The sequence below is a fragment of the Hemibagrus wyckioides genome, linkage group LG10 (assembly GCF_019097595.1).
Source record: "Hemibagrus wyckioides isolate EC202008001 linkage group LG10, SWU_Hwy_1.0, whole genome shotgun sequence".
Lineage (NCBI taxonomy): Eukaryota > Metazoa > Chordata > Actinopteri > Siluriformes > Bagridae > Hemibagrus > Hemibagrus wyckioides.
The window spans coordinates 25845041-25865646 of NC_080719.1; the positions used below are offsets into that span (position 1 = coordinate 25845041).

At 38.8% G+C, this 20606-nt stretch overlaps 2 protein-coding genes across 2 annotated transcripts; both read right to left on the reverse strand.

Moving 5' to 3' along the window:
* Positions 1-123: 123 nt before the first annotated feature.
* On the reverse strand, positions 124-12224 carry cp (ceruloplasmin). Its single transcript, XM_058401498.1, has 20 exons — positions 12028-12224; positions 11486-11730; positions 11145-11357; positions 9828-10001; positions 9461-9715; positions 9112-9277; positions 8881-9020; positions 8031-8171; positions 7889-7933; positions 7385-7599; positions 7139-7289; positions 6840-7052; positions 3829-4036; positions 2666-2805; positions 2436-2564; positions 2119-2225; positions 1751-1970; positions 757-896; positions 461-614; positions 124-278 (listed from the first exon to the last, which is right to left on the reverse strand). Exons 1-20 carry the CDS (start codon positions 12183-12185, stop codon positions 265-267), a joined length of 3228 nt encoding a protein of 1075 aa, XP_058257481.1. The 5' UTR covers positions 12186-12224; the 3' UTR covers positions 124-264.
* Positions 12225-14070: 1846 nt separating this feature from the next.
* On the reverse strand, positions 14071-16938 carry tm4sf18 (transmembrane 4 L six family member 18). Its single transcript, XM_058400235.1, has 4 exons — positions 16673-16938; positions 16054-16125; positions 14667-14806; positions 14071-14561 (listed from the first exon to the last, which is right to left on the reverse strand). Exons 1-4 carry the CDS (start codon positions 16847-16849, stop codon positions 14363-14365), a joined length of 588 nt encoding a protein of 195 aa, XP_058256218.1. The 5' UTR covers positions 16850-16938; the 3' UTR covers positions 14071-14362.
* Positions 16939-20606: the final 3668 nt, after the last annotated feature.

Here is a 20606-nt window from a genome sequence, read left to right on the forward strand (position 1 = left end):
AGGAAGTAAAGATACAGAGGTAAAGATGCCAATTATAATTTATATAGCAAATTGCCCATAAGTTTGACCCTGGAGGCAGGTGCTGAATTTTTTTTAAATGAACATGTGCAGCAATCCACAATATACACTGATCATACAATTATCATAATGATTTATTTATATTGTGTAAAAGGTTCTGGGTTACATCAGGTATTTCATAAACATAAATCACATAAATCATAATTTCATAATCATAAACTGCTAGTGTGTTGAAGTTCTTCAGCTCTAACCTACGATTTCTGCAAACAAAACATATATGATTTAAGGACATTGAGGATGTATTCATGTGTTAATAAAGAGATAAAGTATAAGATCATTTTATTGTAGTAGGTGCAATTTTAAAATATTGTCTTTTAATTAAAATAAAAAATCTGTATGTTTGTCAAGTTTTATCTACAGTACACTGTTGTTTTGGACGTACCTCTCACTGTGTATGTAGTCTCCATGCCGGACAGCACGTGGTCAGCGACGTGGCAGTGCAGGAGCCAAGTGCCCGGGTACTGAGGGCGCATTTTCACTGTCTGGAACGTGCCAGGGAATAAGTCGAACACATCATCGCGATGGACACCACTCACCTTGGGTTAGAGCGAAGCACTCATTAAACAGGCCGTGAGATAAACTCAAGCTGGTCAGAGTAATTCTACAGATAGGAAAGTTACGAGTATGTAATGGTTTTGAAAATTCAGCAATTGTCCTTTGTGAATGGACATTCTTTACCTTGTACTCGAAGCTGTGGCCATGGAAGTGTGCTGTGTGTATGTCTATTTCATTTCCCATTCCCATCAGGTACCAGTACACCTTTTCTCCTATATTCATACTCAGCCCATGGAGGTTGCCAAAGACCAGGCCATTTATACCTACAATGGATAAGCGGAAACTGATCATTGTTTTTCTGTTACTATTAACATTTTTATAACTAGCAGTTTTAACCTTTTAATTGGTATTCACAAAAATCAATACAGTAAAATCAACTGTGGTGTCCGAACAATGACTGTAAGCACTGAAGGTTTTGCTCATAAAATGATATGCCCAATAATAAAGGTACATGCTGTTACAGGAAAATAATCAGTGCAGGATGATGATGGTGTGATGCAGGCCGATGTTAATAACAACACATTCCAATGTGTTTTACGCCGTATGTTTATTTATTTTTATTTTTTCCCTCAATTTCATCATTTCCCTTTAACCAAACAACTCTCCCATGTCATAGAGCAGCCGGCACCTTGGAGAGTGTATACTAACGCCCTCATCCACACCGTCCACATCTTTTTGAATTGCCGCCCCATGCTGCATTACCGAGCTGTCTAACTCAAAGGAATGAATCTGACCTCTTCTGCATACCTGAGCTCACAGGTACCCATGATTACCTAGTGATGGTATGATTGACAGACACAGATGTGACTGACATTTGTCCCAAAAACAACAGCTATAAAACAGTTGCTCCATCACCAGCCTCTTTATTTCTGTCTTGAAGTTCAGACAGTGTGTTACAGAGAAAGCACAAGACAAGCCCTCCATCTGAACAACTTTTACGGGTCAGACAACTTAAAGAACAGTTTTCTCTCTGAACCCCTGTTACAGATATGGTATAAACTTGTGATTTGTTCAATACCTTCCCACTAACAGACTGAGAATTGAACAGCACTGTGGTATAGGCAACATTATATTTTCTGGAGTTTCTACATCAGAAGTAAGGTTGTTCAGTACTCACCATGCATTTTGTTGCTTTCAATAAACTCTTCATCCTCCTGTAAATTACTGGGAGGATTTCTCACATGTGTTTTAATGTTCTCCTCCAGATACCAGGACTTATTCTCATCAAACACCATGAACAATAATGCAAACTCTTCAATCTCCTTCTTCAGCCCTAATGTCCTCAGCAGACTCTTTCGACAGATAACCAGAGGACCGACCAGCCCGCTGTACAAATCCTGTAAGAAAATTCTGCAGTTACCTATTCCAGCGTTACAGCCAGTAAACATCACTTTCTGCCTTATTTTACTCCAAAGCCATAATCAGTATACGTCATCAAGTTATTTTTTCTAATCGGTGCTGCAAATTCTGATATTAAAGACATACCTTGTTAACATCTACGGTTGAATAGTAAGCACCAACATTGCATTCCTCCTGCTCAGGGGTTGGGCCAGCAGTCTTTGGAATATACCAGGTGTATGTCTGAATTTGACCTTGATAAAAGGTTCATATATTAAGTTTTTATGTCCAGGTTCCAAACTTTTAAGATACATTACAGGAGCCAAAGTTCACCAAACAGGAAATAAATCTCATAAAATAATTTGTAGTTTAATAATATAATATAATATAATATAATTTGTAGGAATTACATTCCTTATTTAATACCATGTCACTTTGCAAAACCCAGCAGAACATCTCCATACCTGGTTGTGTTGGAATGACATGAGGACTGTCTGTCTTTACTCCATGTGCATGGATTGAGTATGGTCTCTTAGCCATGTTCTTAAAAACCACCTTTACTTTCTCTCCCACATTTCCATGAACCATAGGACCTGTGAGGTTCAATTTGTGCAAAGTGTACAGTATTATTATTTTCACACCTCAGTAGAACACCACAATTATAAGTTGTTTCACTGCAGCACTAAATGTTTACCCATAATTCCTAAATGTTCCATATCAGCAGTTCGGTCCTTGGGCTTAGTGAAAGTGTCATCGGTGTACTCCCTGTACAGGACCTTCTTGTATTTGGAGCCAATAAATTTACCCCCTTTATTAAGGAATGTGTTACCGGGGCTGTGGGAAAACAATATATATCATTGGTATGTACTCATTTAACTATTTGTAATGGGAAAAAAAAGTTAAAACATTTCCACAGTTAGAACAAAAATTCTTTAAGCACATTAGTATTTTTAAGCTGTTTTATTTGTGCAGCTAAGAATGCACTGAACAAAATGAAAGCTAAAAATGTAATTTCCAACTCCAGTATTTTTTAGGCTGCAAAGTTAGCAAATGAATGTAAATAATTTGGATCAATAGATGTGAAATAATAAGTCATATTTCACTACTTTAGGGTGAACTGATCCTTTATATGAACTCACGTGGAGAAGTAAGAGGTTTACTGAAACCCACGCTGAGAGCACACAGCATGACCGCTCCTTACTGCTTAGTGATGGACAGAGAAGGTTTTGAGCTGACCTGCACCACTGATCTAACTCTGAAATAACTTTAGATAGTGACCTGAAACCCACGTTTCTAAATTTTCTTACCACCTGCCTGTTTTTTTCCACTACCCTGACTAGCCATCTATAGCTCCTCATAGCAATAAATAGTGAAGTAGTAATAACTAGTACTGGTTTATGTCATGGTATTGGTGTGTGTGCTTGGGATGATGTTCAAGTGTTGCTAATCCTTTCTCAAACTTTTTCTCAACCATAAACTGACCCCTGCTGCACAGGGCGGCCCAAAACACGGGGCAAACTGGTGCAGCTTTTGCCTCATTACTAGACTAATCTGATCAATAAATATTTGAGATTTTCTAATTACATTATTACCTAAATTTCAGACTAAGCTGTAAGTTTCAGCATAGCCAATTTACAAGCCCCCGGTTTTGCACTTCACAGCTGAGATTTTGTTTCATTTCGAACAATCACTAATGTAGGATCTGACTCCTAAATAATTAGGAATAATCACAGCTAGTCACAATTTAGCCTCAGAAGATTCTTGGCACTAACCTTAAATCCAAGCACATGCTCAGACAGGAACATTTAACCATAAGTGTGTTTAATTAAATACTCAAAGATTACTGTGAGATTTTACCTGTCTTTAAGGTTGTGAAACATTTTCTCCTCCCAGGTGCGAGTGGGAGAATAATCCCAGTCCATCTCTACAGCAGCAATGTAATATTTCTTCTGATGGAGCATGATCTCCGACTGCCTGCTCCAGATACTGCACTTTTCCACTGTGTAGTTTGTTCTCATACCTGCATGGTTATCATCAGCCGTCTCACAGGTCACCTCAAATTGTCCTGTAGTGACCAGAGCAATGAGGAAGTTTAATCAACAAAATTAAAATATTATCCACATATTTAAAATATAATTCACCATTAATAGCACACAAATTGTCATGGTTTTTATCCATTTATAGTTACTTTTAAAGTTGTGTAATGTCACCAAGGCAGGGTTTTACATTATAGCAGCTATAACCAGTCAAGTCTCTATGTACTCATATGTCTGGAAGTTTATAAAACACATCTTGTCAAGTTATTATATACTACCAGTCAAAAGTTTGGACACACCTTTTAATTCAGTGTTTTTTGTTTAGGGATTTATTTTCTACATTCTAGAACAATCCTGGAGATTTCAAAACTATGAAATAACACACATGGACTTCAGTAATCCATATGTAATGACAACAAAAACCAGTCAGTTGTTATTTTAGGACACGAAGGTCAGGTGTTCTGGAATAGTTCTTACAAGAACAGTATTGTCAAGTGCATTTGCAAAACCCATCAAGCCCCATGATGAAACTGTCTCACATGAAGACCATCCCAGTAAAACAAGACCAAAACTGACCTCTGCTGCAGAGGAGAAGTTCATTTAGAGTCACCAGCCTCAGAAATCACCAATTAACAGCACCTCAGATTAGAGGCATTATGAAGGCTTTACAGAGCATCAGTAGCAGACATACACTATATTGCCAAAAGTATTCGCTCACCCATCCAAATAATCAGAATCAGGTGTTCCAATCACTTCCATGGCCACAGGTGTATAAAATCAAGCACCTAGGCATGCAGACTGTTTTTACAAACATTTGTGAAAGAATGGGTCGCTCTCAGGAGCTCAGTGAATTCCAGTGTGGAACTGTGATAGGATGCCACCTGTGCAACAAATCCAGTCGTGAAATTTCCTCGCTCCTAAATATTCCACAGTCAACTGTCAGCTGTATTATAAGAACGTGGAAGTGTTTGGGAACGACAGCAACTCAGCCACGAAGTGGTAGGCCACGTAAACTGACGGAGTGGGGTCAGCGGATGCTGAGGCGCATAGTGCGAAGAGGTCGCCAACTTTCTGCAGAGTCAATCGCTACAGACCTCCAAACTTCATGTGGCCTTCAGATTAGATCAAGAACAGTGCGCAGAGAGCTTCATGGAACGGGTTTCCATGGCCGAGCAGCTGCATCCAAGCCATACATCACCAAGTGCAATGCAAAGCGTCGGATGCAGTGGTGTAAAGCACGCCGCCACTGGACTCTAGAGCAGTGGAGACGCGTTCTCTGGAGTGACGAATCGCGCTTCTCCATCTGGCAATCTGATGGACGAGTCTGGGTTTGGCGGTTGCCAGGAGAACGGTACTTGTCTGACTGCATTGTGCCAAGTGTAAAGTTTGGTGGAGGGGGGATTATGGTGTGGGGTTGTTTTTCAGGAGCTGGGCTTGGCCCCTTAGTTCCAGTGAAAGGAACTCTGAATGCTTCAGCATACCAAGACATTTTGGACAATTCCATGCTCCCAACTTTGTGGGAACAGTTTGGAGCTGGCCCCTTCCTCTTCCAACATGACTGTGCACCAGTGACCAAAGCAAGGTCCATAAAGACATGGATGACAGAGTCTGGTGTGGATGAACTTGACTGGCCTGCACAGAGTCCTGACCTCAACCCCATAGAACACCTTTGGGATGAATTAGAGCGGAGACTGAGCGCCAGGCCTTCTTGTCCAACATCAGTGTGTGACCTCACAAATGCGCTTCTGGAAGAATGGTCAAAAATTCCCATAAACACACTCCTAAACCTTGTGGACAGCCTTCCCAGAAGAGTTGAAGCTGTTATAGCTGCAAAGGGTGGACCGACGTCATATTGAACCCTATGGATTAGGAATGGGATGTCACTTAAGTTCATATGCGAGTCAAGGCAGGTGAGCGAATACTTTTGGCAATATAGTGTATCTCAATATCAACTGTTCAAAGGACATTATTGTGGATTTCGGCCGCCTTCAGCATTGTTTTACAATGTAGAAAGAAATAAACATCAGGAAAGACCATGGGATTAGAAGGTGTGTCCAAACTTTTCACTGGGAGTGTAAATCTCAGAATATTTACTGAGCATTACTAAATTCTGACACTGGAGACTCCTTATATAAATATAAAAACCCCGCCTTTTTACTGTGCTTCACCAAACCAAAGATTATTCATTTTTTCTTACTCTAATGAACATATATATATATATATCTAAAACATTTACATTACGGTTATGTGGAGCATCTGGTGAAGTCCCTGTCACTGAGCTGTTATTATAGAACTGATAAGTTATTAGAATTAGCACATTAATATAAAGTTAAGGTTTTTTGCCAGCATTACTACCTGAAAAATGTCATAATATTTTAAAATGTTATGATAATGTTAGGGCAGCACAGTGGCTTAGTGGTCAGTACTGTTGCCTCACAGTAACAAGGTCCTGGGTTGGAATCCCGGGTTCGAACAGACAGGGGCCTTTCTGTGTGGAGTTTGCATGTTCCTGTGTGGGTTTACTCCGGGTACTCTGGTTTCCTCCCACAGTCCAAAAACATTAGGTTGATTGGTAATTCTAAATTGCCCATAGGAGTGAGTGTGTGTGGTTGTCTGTCTATATGTGTGGCCCTGTGATGGACTGGTGACCTGTCCAGGGTGTACCCTTGCCTTTCACCCAATGTGTGTGCTGGGATAGGCTCCAGCAGATCCATTTTCTATACCTGCTTGGGTATGGATGGATGGATGACAATGTTATGAAAATTAAACCGTGATGTAAAAGCACTCTATCAGAAAAATGAATGCTCTATTTAAGGAAAAGAGAGTGAGCACCCATGCTATCTGGTTCCATGATGACGGTATGTGAAACATGAGGGAAAACGCTGATGGTGTCTCTCCTTGTTCCTCTGAAGAGGAACCTGTTGCCATTGAAGTAAAGTCCATGAACATCCCCCTCTGATCCCAAACCTGAAAGATGCCAAGAAACCTTGTCTCCTTTGCACATAGTCAGGCCTTGGAGATTTCCATACATGTATCCATTGATTGCTGCAGGTACAATAAACACACCGTTGAGGATTATGACCATTTTGGCAACCCAAAAGGTAAGTCAATAAACATTTTTAAGGACTTACACTGCATCTTATTAGACAACTGAAAATCTTCATCATCTTTTTTCACAGACTTAGGTTGTTTTGTGAAAGTGTTAATGTTCTCGTCTAAATACCAGCTCAGGTTCTCATCAAAAACCGTAGAAAGCAGGTGGATTTCTTTGTTCACATTTTTCTGCAATGTGACCAGTGAGAAACAGTTAAAAGTCCAGGTGTAAGCAAGCACATTATGTAATTCTTATAATCAGACAACACGTACTTTGTACTTACTTGTTTGCCTGCTTTGAGGGTTTTTGGTTTACAGATTAGGAGAGGTCCAACCAGGCCAGAGTTGGTGTCTTGGATCGGGTCCACAGCAGAGTAGTACAAGTATGTGATACAGTCCGGATCGTTTTCGGTCGGACCTCCGTCCTTAGGCACCACCCACTCATAATTATAGGTAGTGCCAGGTTTGACCAGGGCAGCAGGAAGAGGTTCAACAATTCCTAAAAATGAAGTGCATGACTGAACAATAAATGCTTGTGTTCAATGCAGATATACACTCAAATATCCTGCAGATACCAGAAAAGAGCTTCAGTTACTGTTCACATCAGATATCAGAATGGGGAGAAGAAATACTGATCACAGCCAATTTACTCCTGAATCAGTGGTGAAATGTTATTCATGTACCAGCTACTTAATCAAACATTACTCTCAGAAATTATATTTACGAAATAACATCTAGTGCATGAGAGTTGTGTGTTTTTTCGTCTCTTCTATGGTACATATACTTACTTGCTTGTTTCTTGATTTCCCTAAGCTTCTTCACAGTATATGATTCTGCAGAAGTAAAACAAAGCAATGCAGAGTTACAGCAAAATGCTTTCATTTAACTTTGCACAATAAGTAGGATTTCGATGAGTGATTTTTCCAGAACCTTCAAGCACATTGTGGTAAAGTGTGCCATCCATTTCAATGTTGTACTGTACTCCATGAGGCTGAATGCTGTAGGGTCGGCTTGCTTTGTTCTTAAAAGTGACCTTAATGGTGTCCTCCTCCTCTGCCCTGATGACTGGACCTATGAGAGAAATCACAGAGCTTTAGGTGATTACTAAATACTCTGTTATGTCAGTCACAAATGAACAATGTTTCATTACACAAAGAAGAAGGTGAACTATTTTTAATCACAGGGAATTATTTTTCTGATGTAATGGTTGAAGGAAGTATATGCCAACAAGTCATGGAAATCTACACTAAGTAATAAAAGTCTTTCATGAAAGCCTAACATGTCAAGGAATCTGCCACACAATAAGGGAGACATCTCTTACTTGTTAGATACATTAGCCCTAGTACAAAACTAAAGAAGTAAACACCAGACTCACCTCTAACCTAAACAGTTGCTTTTAAGGTAAGGATTTTTTTGGCTATGCTAACAAGTAATACAAGTCCACCAAGCTACCATTGCTGGGCTCTTGAGCAAGGCCCTTAACCCTCAATTGCTCAGTTGTATCAAATGAGATATTTCTGGAAATAGCTCTGGAAAAGGGTATCTGCCAAATGCCAGAAATGTAAATGTAAATGTCTATGTTAAAATGTACTTAAAAATCTATGCTAACCAGCAATGCAGGTCTATGCTAACAAATTATATCAACAAGCTAAAAGTAATGGAATGCTAAGAGGTAATGAATTAGATATTCAGACTTGTTAACCATGTGCCACCAGACTGTTCAAATTTCAAATCCTTCTATTTCTATTGTAGCATAGTGTATTTAGTCATTAGGGAATACCCAGAATGCCCAGATGTTCCTCTTCAGGAGCTCTCTCTTTGCGCTTGGTAAAGGTGTCATCTGTGTATTCCACATACCGGACCTTCTTGTATTTCCCACCGATCCGATCGTTGCGGTTATTAAAGAATATTTCAGCCATACTGTAAAAAGTGTGGAAAATTTTGTCTGAGCCAGAAGAACTGCACTAATCATTATTTTGAGAGGTGACAGGATTAAGTATTAGTTCTTTACCTGTCATCCTGTAGCTTAATGCCAGTGTATTGGTTAATCTGTGTAGGTCCATAGTCCCAGATAACCTCCTCGGCAGCAATGTAGTACTGTCTGACTTCACCGAATGGTCTGGGCTTATGCACAGCCGGGAAACATTTCTTGATCTCAAAAATGGCCTGCATGCCAGCTAAAGCAAGCAAAAAATACATGCGTCAACCTATGTGCTAATCTACAGCATACTGCATAACCAGCATATCAAGTTAGGCTTAGTCATCATCAGCAATAATGTATTAGGTGCTTGTACATGTAACAGGACTTCCACAGTATCTGAACAAGACACATTCAGAGGAGACGTGCGTTCATATCATACCCTCCAGGTGATCATTAACCTGGCAGCTCAATAGCCACTGTCCAGGGTTGTCCGCCTCCATTTCTACACTGACAAATGTAGCTGGGAAGAGGCTAATGGTGTCTGTGTGGTGCTGCTTGTCCTTTAAGATCTGACCATGAAAGAACACAGAGTGGATGTCCACCTCGTTGCCAATCCCAAACAGGTGCCACTGAATCTTATTGCCCATGCACATGCTCAGGCCGGGTAAGTTGCCGAAGACGTAGCCGTTAATAGCTGCAAAACAATAAATTGTAACTGGTGAAATCACTACGCCTCACCATTTCTCATGAAAAACATTTTTAAGGGACATTTGTTAACTTTGATCTCTTTGCAAAGTTCTGCTCACTGTGCATTTTATTGCTCTCCTGAAAGTCCTCATCATCCTTGTCGACTTTGGTTGGCGTTTTGCAGAACTTCTTGATGTTGTCATCCAGGTACCAGCTGAGGTTTTCATCAGAAACAGTGAACATGAGGGTGTATAGGTAGTCGTGTGATTTGTCAGCATGTATGTCCAGAGTACCTGAAGGATCACACATCTGATAACGCACACATCAGCAATTTCTATGCCATTCATTGACTAGCTCCTTACTGATCTATGACGCTAAATATAGTAAGAAAAATAATATTTCCAGGTCAGAGAAAGTGGTGATAAATTCTTCCATAAAACAGTTTCCAAAACAGTGGCTCAGGCCATCAAAAGGAATAGGAATAACTCTGGTGTTATACTCTACACTGTAAATAATTTCTGTAATAAAATACAATTAGCAAACCATTATTATACTGTTAGTATTATAATGTATTTTATAGATCATGTAGCTAGCTGGTATTATAGCAGTCTGCAGACCTACCTAGCTTTACACATTTTGAATAAGAGTGCTGTATTTTTACATCAGAGTATAGTGGTATGAGGTATCACTAAAATATGAAAGTTCAGTCTTCTTTTTTTCCCTACTATAAAAACGGCAGATGAGCATATAAATCTGGACGGTGCACTTTATGTCCCTGCTTGAGAGATGCACTGACATAGCACCCTTGCACCCTCGCGAATTCTCTAGAATTTAGTCATGGCTAATATCAACTCAGCAGCTGCCTCTTTCCATTCATATAATAGCTAACAACCAGTGAGAGTGAATCCTTCGACACACAGGAAGCCGGACAAAAATATATATTTGAATGGCTGCTCATGCAATGCAACACACTTGGACGAAAGAGCTGTTTCTTCCACATACATGAGTTTAGGCACACTTAAGTGGTTAGTGTTACTGTGACAGAGAAGGGAAGCAGAGCATGCCATCCTTTGCATTCAGATTTTGCTTCCTTAGACTCCCAGGCACAGAAGGATGTGATAATGTTAAAATTTAAATGAGCTAACAGTAGGTAAGTATATCTGACTAAATCAGTTAACTAAAATGGACAAAAACAACTCAGGTGACAGAGAAGACAGGTTATATTAAAATTTAACCAATGACTCTTTCTGACTTTTATCAGACAGCAATATACCACTTATATTCAGTGTAGTCTAGTAAAAATGTTCTATCTAAAAATATAGTACAATGGGATATTACTGTAAACAACCACACAGTAACACAACTCTGATAACACCTCTGTCATGAAGCTAGTGTACATGGTAATATATTTATAGTGCACACACAGAACAACAAACCTTTTTTACAGATAACAAGCGGCCCAATGAGTCCTGAGGCAGTGTCTTTTGGGGCATTGACGTGAGAGTGGTACACTCGGGTCAGGCAGTTCAAGTCGTCTTTGCCAGGAGCGTGAGAGGAGGAGAGCGTCCACATATAGTTGTACATCTTCCCAGGAGCCACAGCATCATCGAGGGTCTCCTCTTTAGCGGTCATATCAGGATACCATGCTCCTGAAAGGAAAAAGCACAAAGGAGGTCGGGATAACGGGTAAGTACTGTAATACGTATATATATAATATTGGGATAATTAATTTAATATGCAATATGCATTGATTATATGCCATATCCAGTGTCCATACCTTCATGGGATTTATTGTAATTTAATCCATGGGGATGAATGGAGTATGTTCGAGAGGCCATATTCTTTAAATGCACAACTACAATGTCATCCTCTTCAGCAGTGATGATCGGCCCAACAAAGCCCAGCCACTTGGGCTTCTCTATCTCCTGCCTGAAGGAAAGGTCAGTGTACTGGAGGTACACTGCCTTCTTATACACACGGCCAATTCTAAGGTCACCATTTTCCAAAAATGTCCTTGCATGTCTGAAATATGCATATATACATATACACTGACATATTTATAAGAGCAGATACTTTGATAGTCATTTCTCCAGGGTTACTTCTTTAAAGAGGTTCTAGTTGGGATCTGTTTTGAAAAGCAAACTTTTGTAGGCATTTATACAGAAAATTTTCTCCAGAAGGACAACCCTATAAACCTTAAGGTACAACAAAATGCAACACATAAGTGTTTTTATGTAAAGGTTAATTTTATAAAATGCATTAATACAATTCCAAAGTTTTTTTTGTTAAAGTGTATTTAAAGTAGAATGATATACTCACTCGTCTTCCTGTAGTGTTTTGTTTTGAATCTGGTTCTTCCCAGTAGGCGCATAATCCCACTCAATCTCCTTAATACCTATGAAATATTCCCTTATTATACAAGACACAGTTCCAACACAACACAAGATCCCAATCAGGGTCCAGTGCAACCTCCCCATGTTGCTCCTCTGTGGTTTGGATGTCAGTCTCTCAGAGATTGCTTCATTCCTTTTAAAGGTAATAGTGAGATGCCTGCCAACCAATAGCAGTGGGATGTTCAAGGGTATCAGAATGATTGACTAATAGATTTGCCCCATCTCAAATGACCTGCAGCACTAGGTTTGATAAAGTCCTGATGGGAATTTCTTTCCTATTTTAAAATATATATTCAGCTTGAGAAGGTTTAATGTGACCACTGCAAAAAGACTCACACTGCTCTAAAAATAAATCTTCAGTACTGACAGAACTGATCACACCCATTACGGTGGTATGATTAGACCATTAAAAAAAGCACCACTTTGTCTTTACCTAGCATCACTTTATTCACTTTAATTCATCTCTTTCTTCTTAGCGGTCTGATCTTCATACATGTTTATCTGTCTGTTTTCTTCCAGTCTTGCACAAAAGCGTAATTTCCAGCCAGTGTGAGTTACACAAGGCAGAGAAATCAGCTGCCCTCTACCAAAATCAATACAGCTTCTGATAACATTGGTCACAGTGCTTCATTCAGCTGAGAGACTTAGACTGTGATGAAAGCACAACAAAATGGTCATTTAAACATAGTAAGAACAGATTATTTGATATATCACTAACTGAATTATGTACATAAGAAGCACTGTGAGCAAATCGTTAATCTTAATAGAATTTGGGGTCCAAAAGTCTGAGACTATTGAATTATTATTTTCAGTTAAAACTAGAAATAAGCAAATCATTTTAGAAAAATTTTCAACAAAGAAAGCAAATGTTCAATATCTTGAATATTCTTGAATATTATCTGATTATTGTTTAAATTTAAACAGGTTTGTGATACTGACCGTGTTATCCTCAGATTTTTACTGAGTATTATCCTCTCCATGTGTTCAGAGGACACAAAGGATTTGATATCCCATGGATCCTCAAAACGTGTGTTTGTGTCAGCTCCACTGCACGCTGTCATTAAAACAAATACACCCAGTGCTAAGAAATTCTGAAATTCATGCAAATATCTCTAATATTCTACTCTTCCCTCAAGTTATTGTTAATGAAATATACAGTATTATGTAATATTGTGTTAGATTAGAAAATAATGCTCTCCAGGAGCATTTCACTCGGGGGCTCAGAATCTACTTTACCACAGAACTAAAGGCCGCTTCAGGTTAAACCAGTGGAAATCTCTCATGTACACAAAATGCAGCTCAATGTCCAGAGTTTGTGTTATATTTGTGTCTTAAACAAATTATCTTGACCTCAGCAACAGTCACACATTTGCTCATTTAGCCATAAGGCACTCTAGATGTACTTCTTCTAAACCACATCTAATTAGAAATATCAATGTTTATAAACTGGGTTTGTGAAAAAATAAGACTGTAGTTTGTGTTGCTAGAATAGTTTACCCCAATCACATGTCTAGTGGTTTTACAACATGGTTCATGAATAAAAGCTCTTATGAAAGAGATTAACTCCAATACTACAGGAGCTCCAATAGTGTTATGAGATTTCTGCAGTAAAGACATATGGTCTCAGTACTGTGAAATAATTAAACATTAAATCAGGAAATAATTAAACATTAAAGCAAAACTGGTATATAAATCTAAAATGGAACATTTATTCATTTTAAAGCAACATAAACATTATAAAAAATAACATACATTTACATATATATAACATCAAGATTTTTTTTTTATGTTAACAGAATTTTTGGAAAATAAGTCAAGAATGGGAAATAAGTTATAATTTTGTTTTTAAATGAAACATACAGAAAACACTTTAGAAATACATTTAACAAAATGGACGGTGGAGCAATACAGCACATAATCTGAATTTATAAAGCACACATGAAATACTTTTCATTAAAGCAAAATTGTCTTGATTATATTTTCAGTGAAAAAACTGTTACTTACAGTCCTCTTTTTTTTATGGTTTATATGGTTCTATATTGGCACTGATTGTGTTAGAACAGTATAAGGCTTTTTAGTGCTGCTCCTGGTCATGCTAGAACCGGTTCGTCATGCTACACTGACCCAGTTTCCAGATATATACTGGTTTAGGGTGTCAGGTGTTTTCAGAACGTTTCTACTTTGTTTTTTTTAATAGCAGCCTATCATGAAAATGTCAGTGTTTGTGTTGGGGATATACAGGATGGCTGTCCATTGTGTCTTCAAGCACTCAGGCTGTACTGCTGCTTATAGCAGCAAGGCCTGCAGACAGCGCTGACCAATCCGCTGATAAACTGCACCAAGCAAATGAGGAACTCAATCAAGCTGAGGCCTAACAGGATGGACAGCAACGTCACATTCCACTCGACAATGTGTGCAGGCTGATTGCACTGAGACCAGGATTTATGGTCAAACAGATACCTGAGAACAAGAGGTACATACAGGAAAGTGTTTAGCAACTGTATTGAGTCTAACATTACATTTAAGCAAGATGTATAAGGTGTAATGTATAAAGTGCTTTCGTACTTTCCCCCGTCATTTTGGAATGGAGTAATCCATGTCTCTTTCAAGCAAAGTGGACCCTCTACCATGGCCAAGGCTGAGACGATGAAGCAGTAACCAGAACCGGCCAATCCAATGAGAGACGCTAGCACAGAACCACACATCTGAAAAAACAAACAAACAAAATGGATGCATAAAGCCACTACTATCACTGACTCTCTGGGGTTTCATCCACTCTCTGTAAGGAATAGCTACAATTTCTAGAATAAAATACTTTCTTCAAACCATTATAGTTTTATTGTGGGGAAAACACTGATGGTTCTTACCATCAAGGCACACACACACACACACACACATATATATATATATATATATAGCTACAGTACAGGCTAATTTCCCGATCCTTACTCTTTGCTAGCTAGCATACTGCAATTTCAGATTACCTTCCTTAAGCTTTTTAGGAGTAACTTAATGATTCTGGCACTGCGATTCTCACAGTTCATTTTAGTCATTTAATTGTGTAATTTGATGTTATCTTATATCCTTATGATTTTAAGGGATACAGGGATTTTAAGCAGATTAACTTTGTTAGTGATCAGTCAATCAATCAATCAATCAATCAATTGGTCAATCAGTCAATCAGTCAATCAATCAGTCAATCAATCAAGCTTTTGTTTAAAATTGCATGTTTATGCCTATAACATAACTTGATACCTCAATTCAAGTAGGAGCCACTTTAACAGATGCTGGGGGCATGGTGGCTGGTGTTCAGCATGCATTTTCGTGGTGGTTGGGATTGTGTGTGTGTGGGGGGGTGCATTTAGGGCAGTTGTGGAAAAAAGGTTGAAGGTTACTGATTGTAAGGTCTGCCCAGCTGCTACTTGAGCAAGACCATTGACCCTCTCTGCTCCAGTGGCGCTGTATCATGGCTAACCCTGCACTCTGACCCCAACTTCCTAAGATGTGAACAAAAGAATTTTACTGTGTGCTAAGGCTACTTCTTCTTCTGTGGTGAATACTTGCTAGATAAACTTGCTTTCCTCACATAGTGAAGGTCACAATTTGATCACGTTTTTGTGTAGCTGTCTGCTGTAGTGAAACCGACATGAGTCTAATGAAGAGATGGGTTTATGTGAACATTTATGTGAAAGAGAAGTATATATTTCACTCCAGCAAAGCCGGCAAGTTTCAAGAACCTTATATAGGAAAAAATTTCAAAATTTCACCATGTGAAGGGATTTCAATTACATTTAATTACAGAACATACCTGGAAGCAGGGGGTGCAAGAAGGTTTCTATACAATTACCAGGGTTTTTTTTGTTAAATAATATACCAGGATGTCTTTAAAGCTTGAACAATTCAGTAAAAGAGTAGGTAGTGGACAGTGTACAGTGGACAATATAATACTCACAGCACAGCTCTCTGTTCCACAGGAGTCAGCGCACTTCCCCATGCTCAGAAAAGTGAAAGCAGTTATGAATATCTGCAATCAGAGCAAATCAGTAATCACATTATCTCTGTGGTGTTTGTTACAAGCTTGTGACACACAGGATGCTGAACACAAGGGTGTTTTCATTTGCTCAAGCTTCAGCCCTAAAGGGAGTCACCTCCATTGTCACACATTTATTTTTAGCTTTCTGATATCATTCATCATCTGCATTTGAAACTAATTTGCCTAGCTCATTTTAATGCCTTCAAATATTTACACAATCTTGGGCTCTCAAATGAACTCACAAACCTAACAATTCCCCAAAATCTTAAAGGAAGTACACATACAATGTGTTGGTTATATGGTTGCTAATAAATTATTTTATTTTTCCCCAGAGGTACAAAGCAAAAAACTTTTTAAGGTAATTTAACCTTTTTTCTAAAATTGCTGGAAACTACCAATCACTATCTCAGGTTCTAGCTCAGGTTCCCTCGCCCAAGTTATTTCCTGAAAGAAAGTAAAGCAAGTTCTCCACATATCATTGCCTCAGAATCACCTCCTACAAATCAACAAACTAAAAAGGCAAAGGAATAATACTCACTACGATTCCGCCTCCTCCTATTCCCATGAAGGACCACACGTACATACTCAAATGGCCTTCCCTGACAAAATCCAGCATTAAATTGGGAAAAAACAGCAGCACATTGGCCACAATGCAGCAGATAGCCAGTGGGATTAGGGCAAAACCTAAAGATTTAGCGAAACCCAAGGAGCACATCGTTCTGAGAGGAGAGAGTGTAACCTGTAAATCCAGAGCACAAGCAAGAAGTCACAACTCAACTATAATCCAGGAAGAAAACTAAGGGAGGCAGAAGAGGAATGTAAGCTTTTAAAGTGACCCCACCCACCCACCCCCCTTTCCTATTTCTACACCCACCCACTCATCAGATGGCTGAGAACTAGTATAAAGGATATGACGTCTTGTCTTCCATCTCATGCAGCAAGTCCAACAAGTCAAGTCAATTCATGTCAGGTCAAGAAGCTTTTATTGTCATTTCAACCACATATAGCTGACGCAGTGTATAGTAAAATGAGACAACTTTTCTCCAAAAAAAGGGGTTACAGTGACCAGGACCTATTTACATTGTCAACATGGAAGGAAACCCTCAGACAGACAGTGTAACCATGTCCCCAAGGTTTGGGGGTGGAGTTGGGTCCTGAACTCTCATCCCTCCCAGCAGCTGCATCCTCTCTCAGATAAGAATGGAAGAATCTTCACAAAGGTTATTTCACACTGTTTCAAATAAACAACACCATGTCACAACACACAGTGTCTTTAATGAGATATAAGATTAAAGGCATTGGGCTACTGATCAGAAGGGCGTGAGTTTGAATCCCAGGACCACTAAGCTGCAAATGCCAACAATATAAATGTAAATGATGAGGAAAGAAAAGTTCTAGCACTCTACATAGTTCTTTGACGTGTCTATTGAGTGAAATGGGTTCTGTATAAAAAAACATAAAACACAGAGGGTTCCCCTTTTAAAAATGTTCAAAGTAGAAACTGGTTTTATGTAGAACCATTTTACAGAGGGTTTCCCCTTTCAGAACACCCTGTGTAGAACTCTAATACATCTATTATTATATTGCTCCTCTAGAGGAACCTTTAATAGTTCTACATAGACTTTTACTACTGAACATTTGCAAAGATGATACCATTAACCATCCAGTGAACCCATGAAGAACCCTTTCTTCTAAGAACCAGATCTCATGGAGAATTTTGTACAAACTATGGTGACATGGTTGGATTTTGATAAATCATGAACAACATTAACCCCACCCCTGATCCTATGCATCATTTCATACAAAATGAGTGGTGCAGCATTACACAAAAGCATTAGATCTTGACACAGAACATACACTTGATGTGCTCTGATTTCCTGTGACAGTTTGCAATGATGAGTATACAGTAGATGGCACCAGATTCTTGTCAAAGTCAGAGAAATACCTGCATGTGCAAGTTTTTTTTTTTTTGAAGATTTGTTGATCTCGGGATGAACGGACATTAAGAACAGAATTGGTGTTGGGAACTGAGAGGTTTATGTGCAAAACTTGAAAACACATCTAGCGACTGAAGAACTTATGGATCTGAAATACACGTATCTGTTTGAACTCCCAGGACCCACTGTTGGTCCAGACATCACTCTGTGTCCAGACACATTCGGTTTCAGTATAGTTACTGAAATAATATGGTTTAATTTAAGGGTCTTAATAATTAATAAAGGAAGCTTCTGCCTTGGAAGTGTTTCTAATGTAAAAATAAAAACAAAACCTAATACATTATGGTGTATAAACTTTAGAGTTAATAAATGTGGCTGAAATCAAATAATCTACAATGAAATGTAAAAATTATGTAAATGCATAAAAACTCTGATAAAAAAATGATATTAAGGCAGCATGTAGAACAAAACAGATCTATAATTTGCATCTGCTTGGTGGTTTGTGATATGAACAGGGTGTGACCGCAGAACTAAAAATAAAACTATATAGCACAGTTTAGTTTCAGTGTTCCACTTCCCCAGTCTGTTGCTCCTTCTGAGGAAAAAAACACCAGTCAGGATAAAGAAGAGGCAGTCATGTGAGGCAGCATGGGTTCCTCTCCAAAACCTGGCCATCCAATGACATACCAGAGTTACAGTATAATTCACTCAAGAAATGCCATTTCCCAGAGTCACAATGTGAACAGAGGATAACTGAGTCATACAGGAGGCCACACCCCTCTACACCCCTCTACACACACACACACACACACACACACACACACGTACACACAGCCAGCCCTCTACACCCCTCTACACACACACACACACACGTACACACAGCCAGCCCTCTACACCCCTCTACACACACACACACGTACACACAGCCAGCCCTCTACACCCCTCTACACACACACACACACACACACAGCCAGCCCTCTACACCCCTCTACACACACACACACACACAGCCAGCCCTCTACACCCCTCTACACACACACACACACACACACACACAGCCAGCCCTCTACACCCCTCTACACACACACACACACACACACACACACAGCCAGCCCTCTACACCCCTCTACACACACACACACACACACACACAGCCAGCCCTCTACACCCCTCTACACACACACACACACACACACACACACACACACGTACACACAGCCAGCCCTCTACACCCCTCTACACACACACACACACACACACACGTACACACAGCCAGCCCTCTACACCCCTGATTTCCATACTTCAAAATGGGAAGCAAATTCCAAAGCGCTGAAACACTCAGTAGCAGGCACTGACAATGGGATAGATTCATTCCACACTGGAACAAAATGATGAACATCCAGTAAAAGTGAGAAGACACAAAGACATCAGTGTGATATTAAACACTGGTGTTTCAGTGGATGGATTCTGGATGGTTCTTTGCCTTTTATTATTACACTTTTAACACTTGCTTTTACAGATTTCATTTCGTACACTTTCGATAACTTGCAGTAAAGAGTATCTGTACACACACACACACACACAGAGTAATGATACAATCAGAGTAGCAACCTATTACTAGTTGCTAATAAGGTTAAATTACAACTTTTAATATTAATATGTTAATATCTTAATATTTTTATCTTTCAACATATAAATGAGAAATGATGGTCATCCATTTAAAAACAAGTTAAACTTAGTTCATTTTCACATATTCACCGTACACTACATTTTTGTACTGCAAAAAAAGTTTTTTTTACATTTTGTCATCTAAACCAACATAAATCATAAATCTAAAAATTGTTTACTTTTGCTCCACTACCAGAAATAGATAATAAGAAGCTGCAGTCACTTTATAACTCATCAACTTACCGAAGGACTACTAGTGAAACTAGTGGTTATAGGAAATATGAGCACTCTTGGAACGCTGCCTGAAGAGTCAAATTAGAGGACTGGATTTTATAGGTTTATATCCAAATATATAGGCATGTGAACACTTTTAATGCAATAAACTACTGTAGTGTGTGTGTTTTAACCTGCTCAGTGATGCTTTATTTAATGTCTTCAAGTATTAACTGATCTACTATTTTAGATTTTTATAAATAATGTTTGTTTATAATATTTGTTTATATTTTTCTTTTTTATATTGTATTATTTGTAAATAATGTGTTTATTATTATTATTTTTATTTATTTATTTATTTATTTATTTATTTTAAAAATGTAAGATTAAGTTTTCTGAAACAACTAAAAACAGATTTTAATGACATTTTGGTACCTGAGGAAATAAAATAGTTCTCTATATTAGCTTAGAACATTCGTTCCTGAGAGCAGTTTATGGAAATGTAACTGAGGCGAGTCTTCCAACAAGATCTCCAAAATCTCTCTTTAATGCAGAGGGAGGTCTTTAAGCACAAATTCAGAAACATCACAGAGGTTGGCATGTTTTCCTCCCCCCTGTGAGGTTGGTGGTTTCTGCCTCCACTCTGTGTGTGTG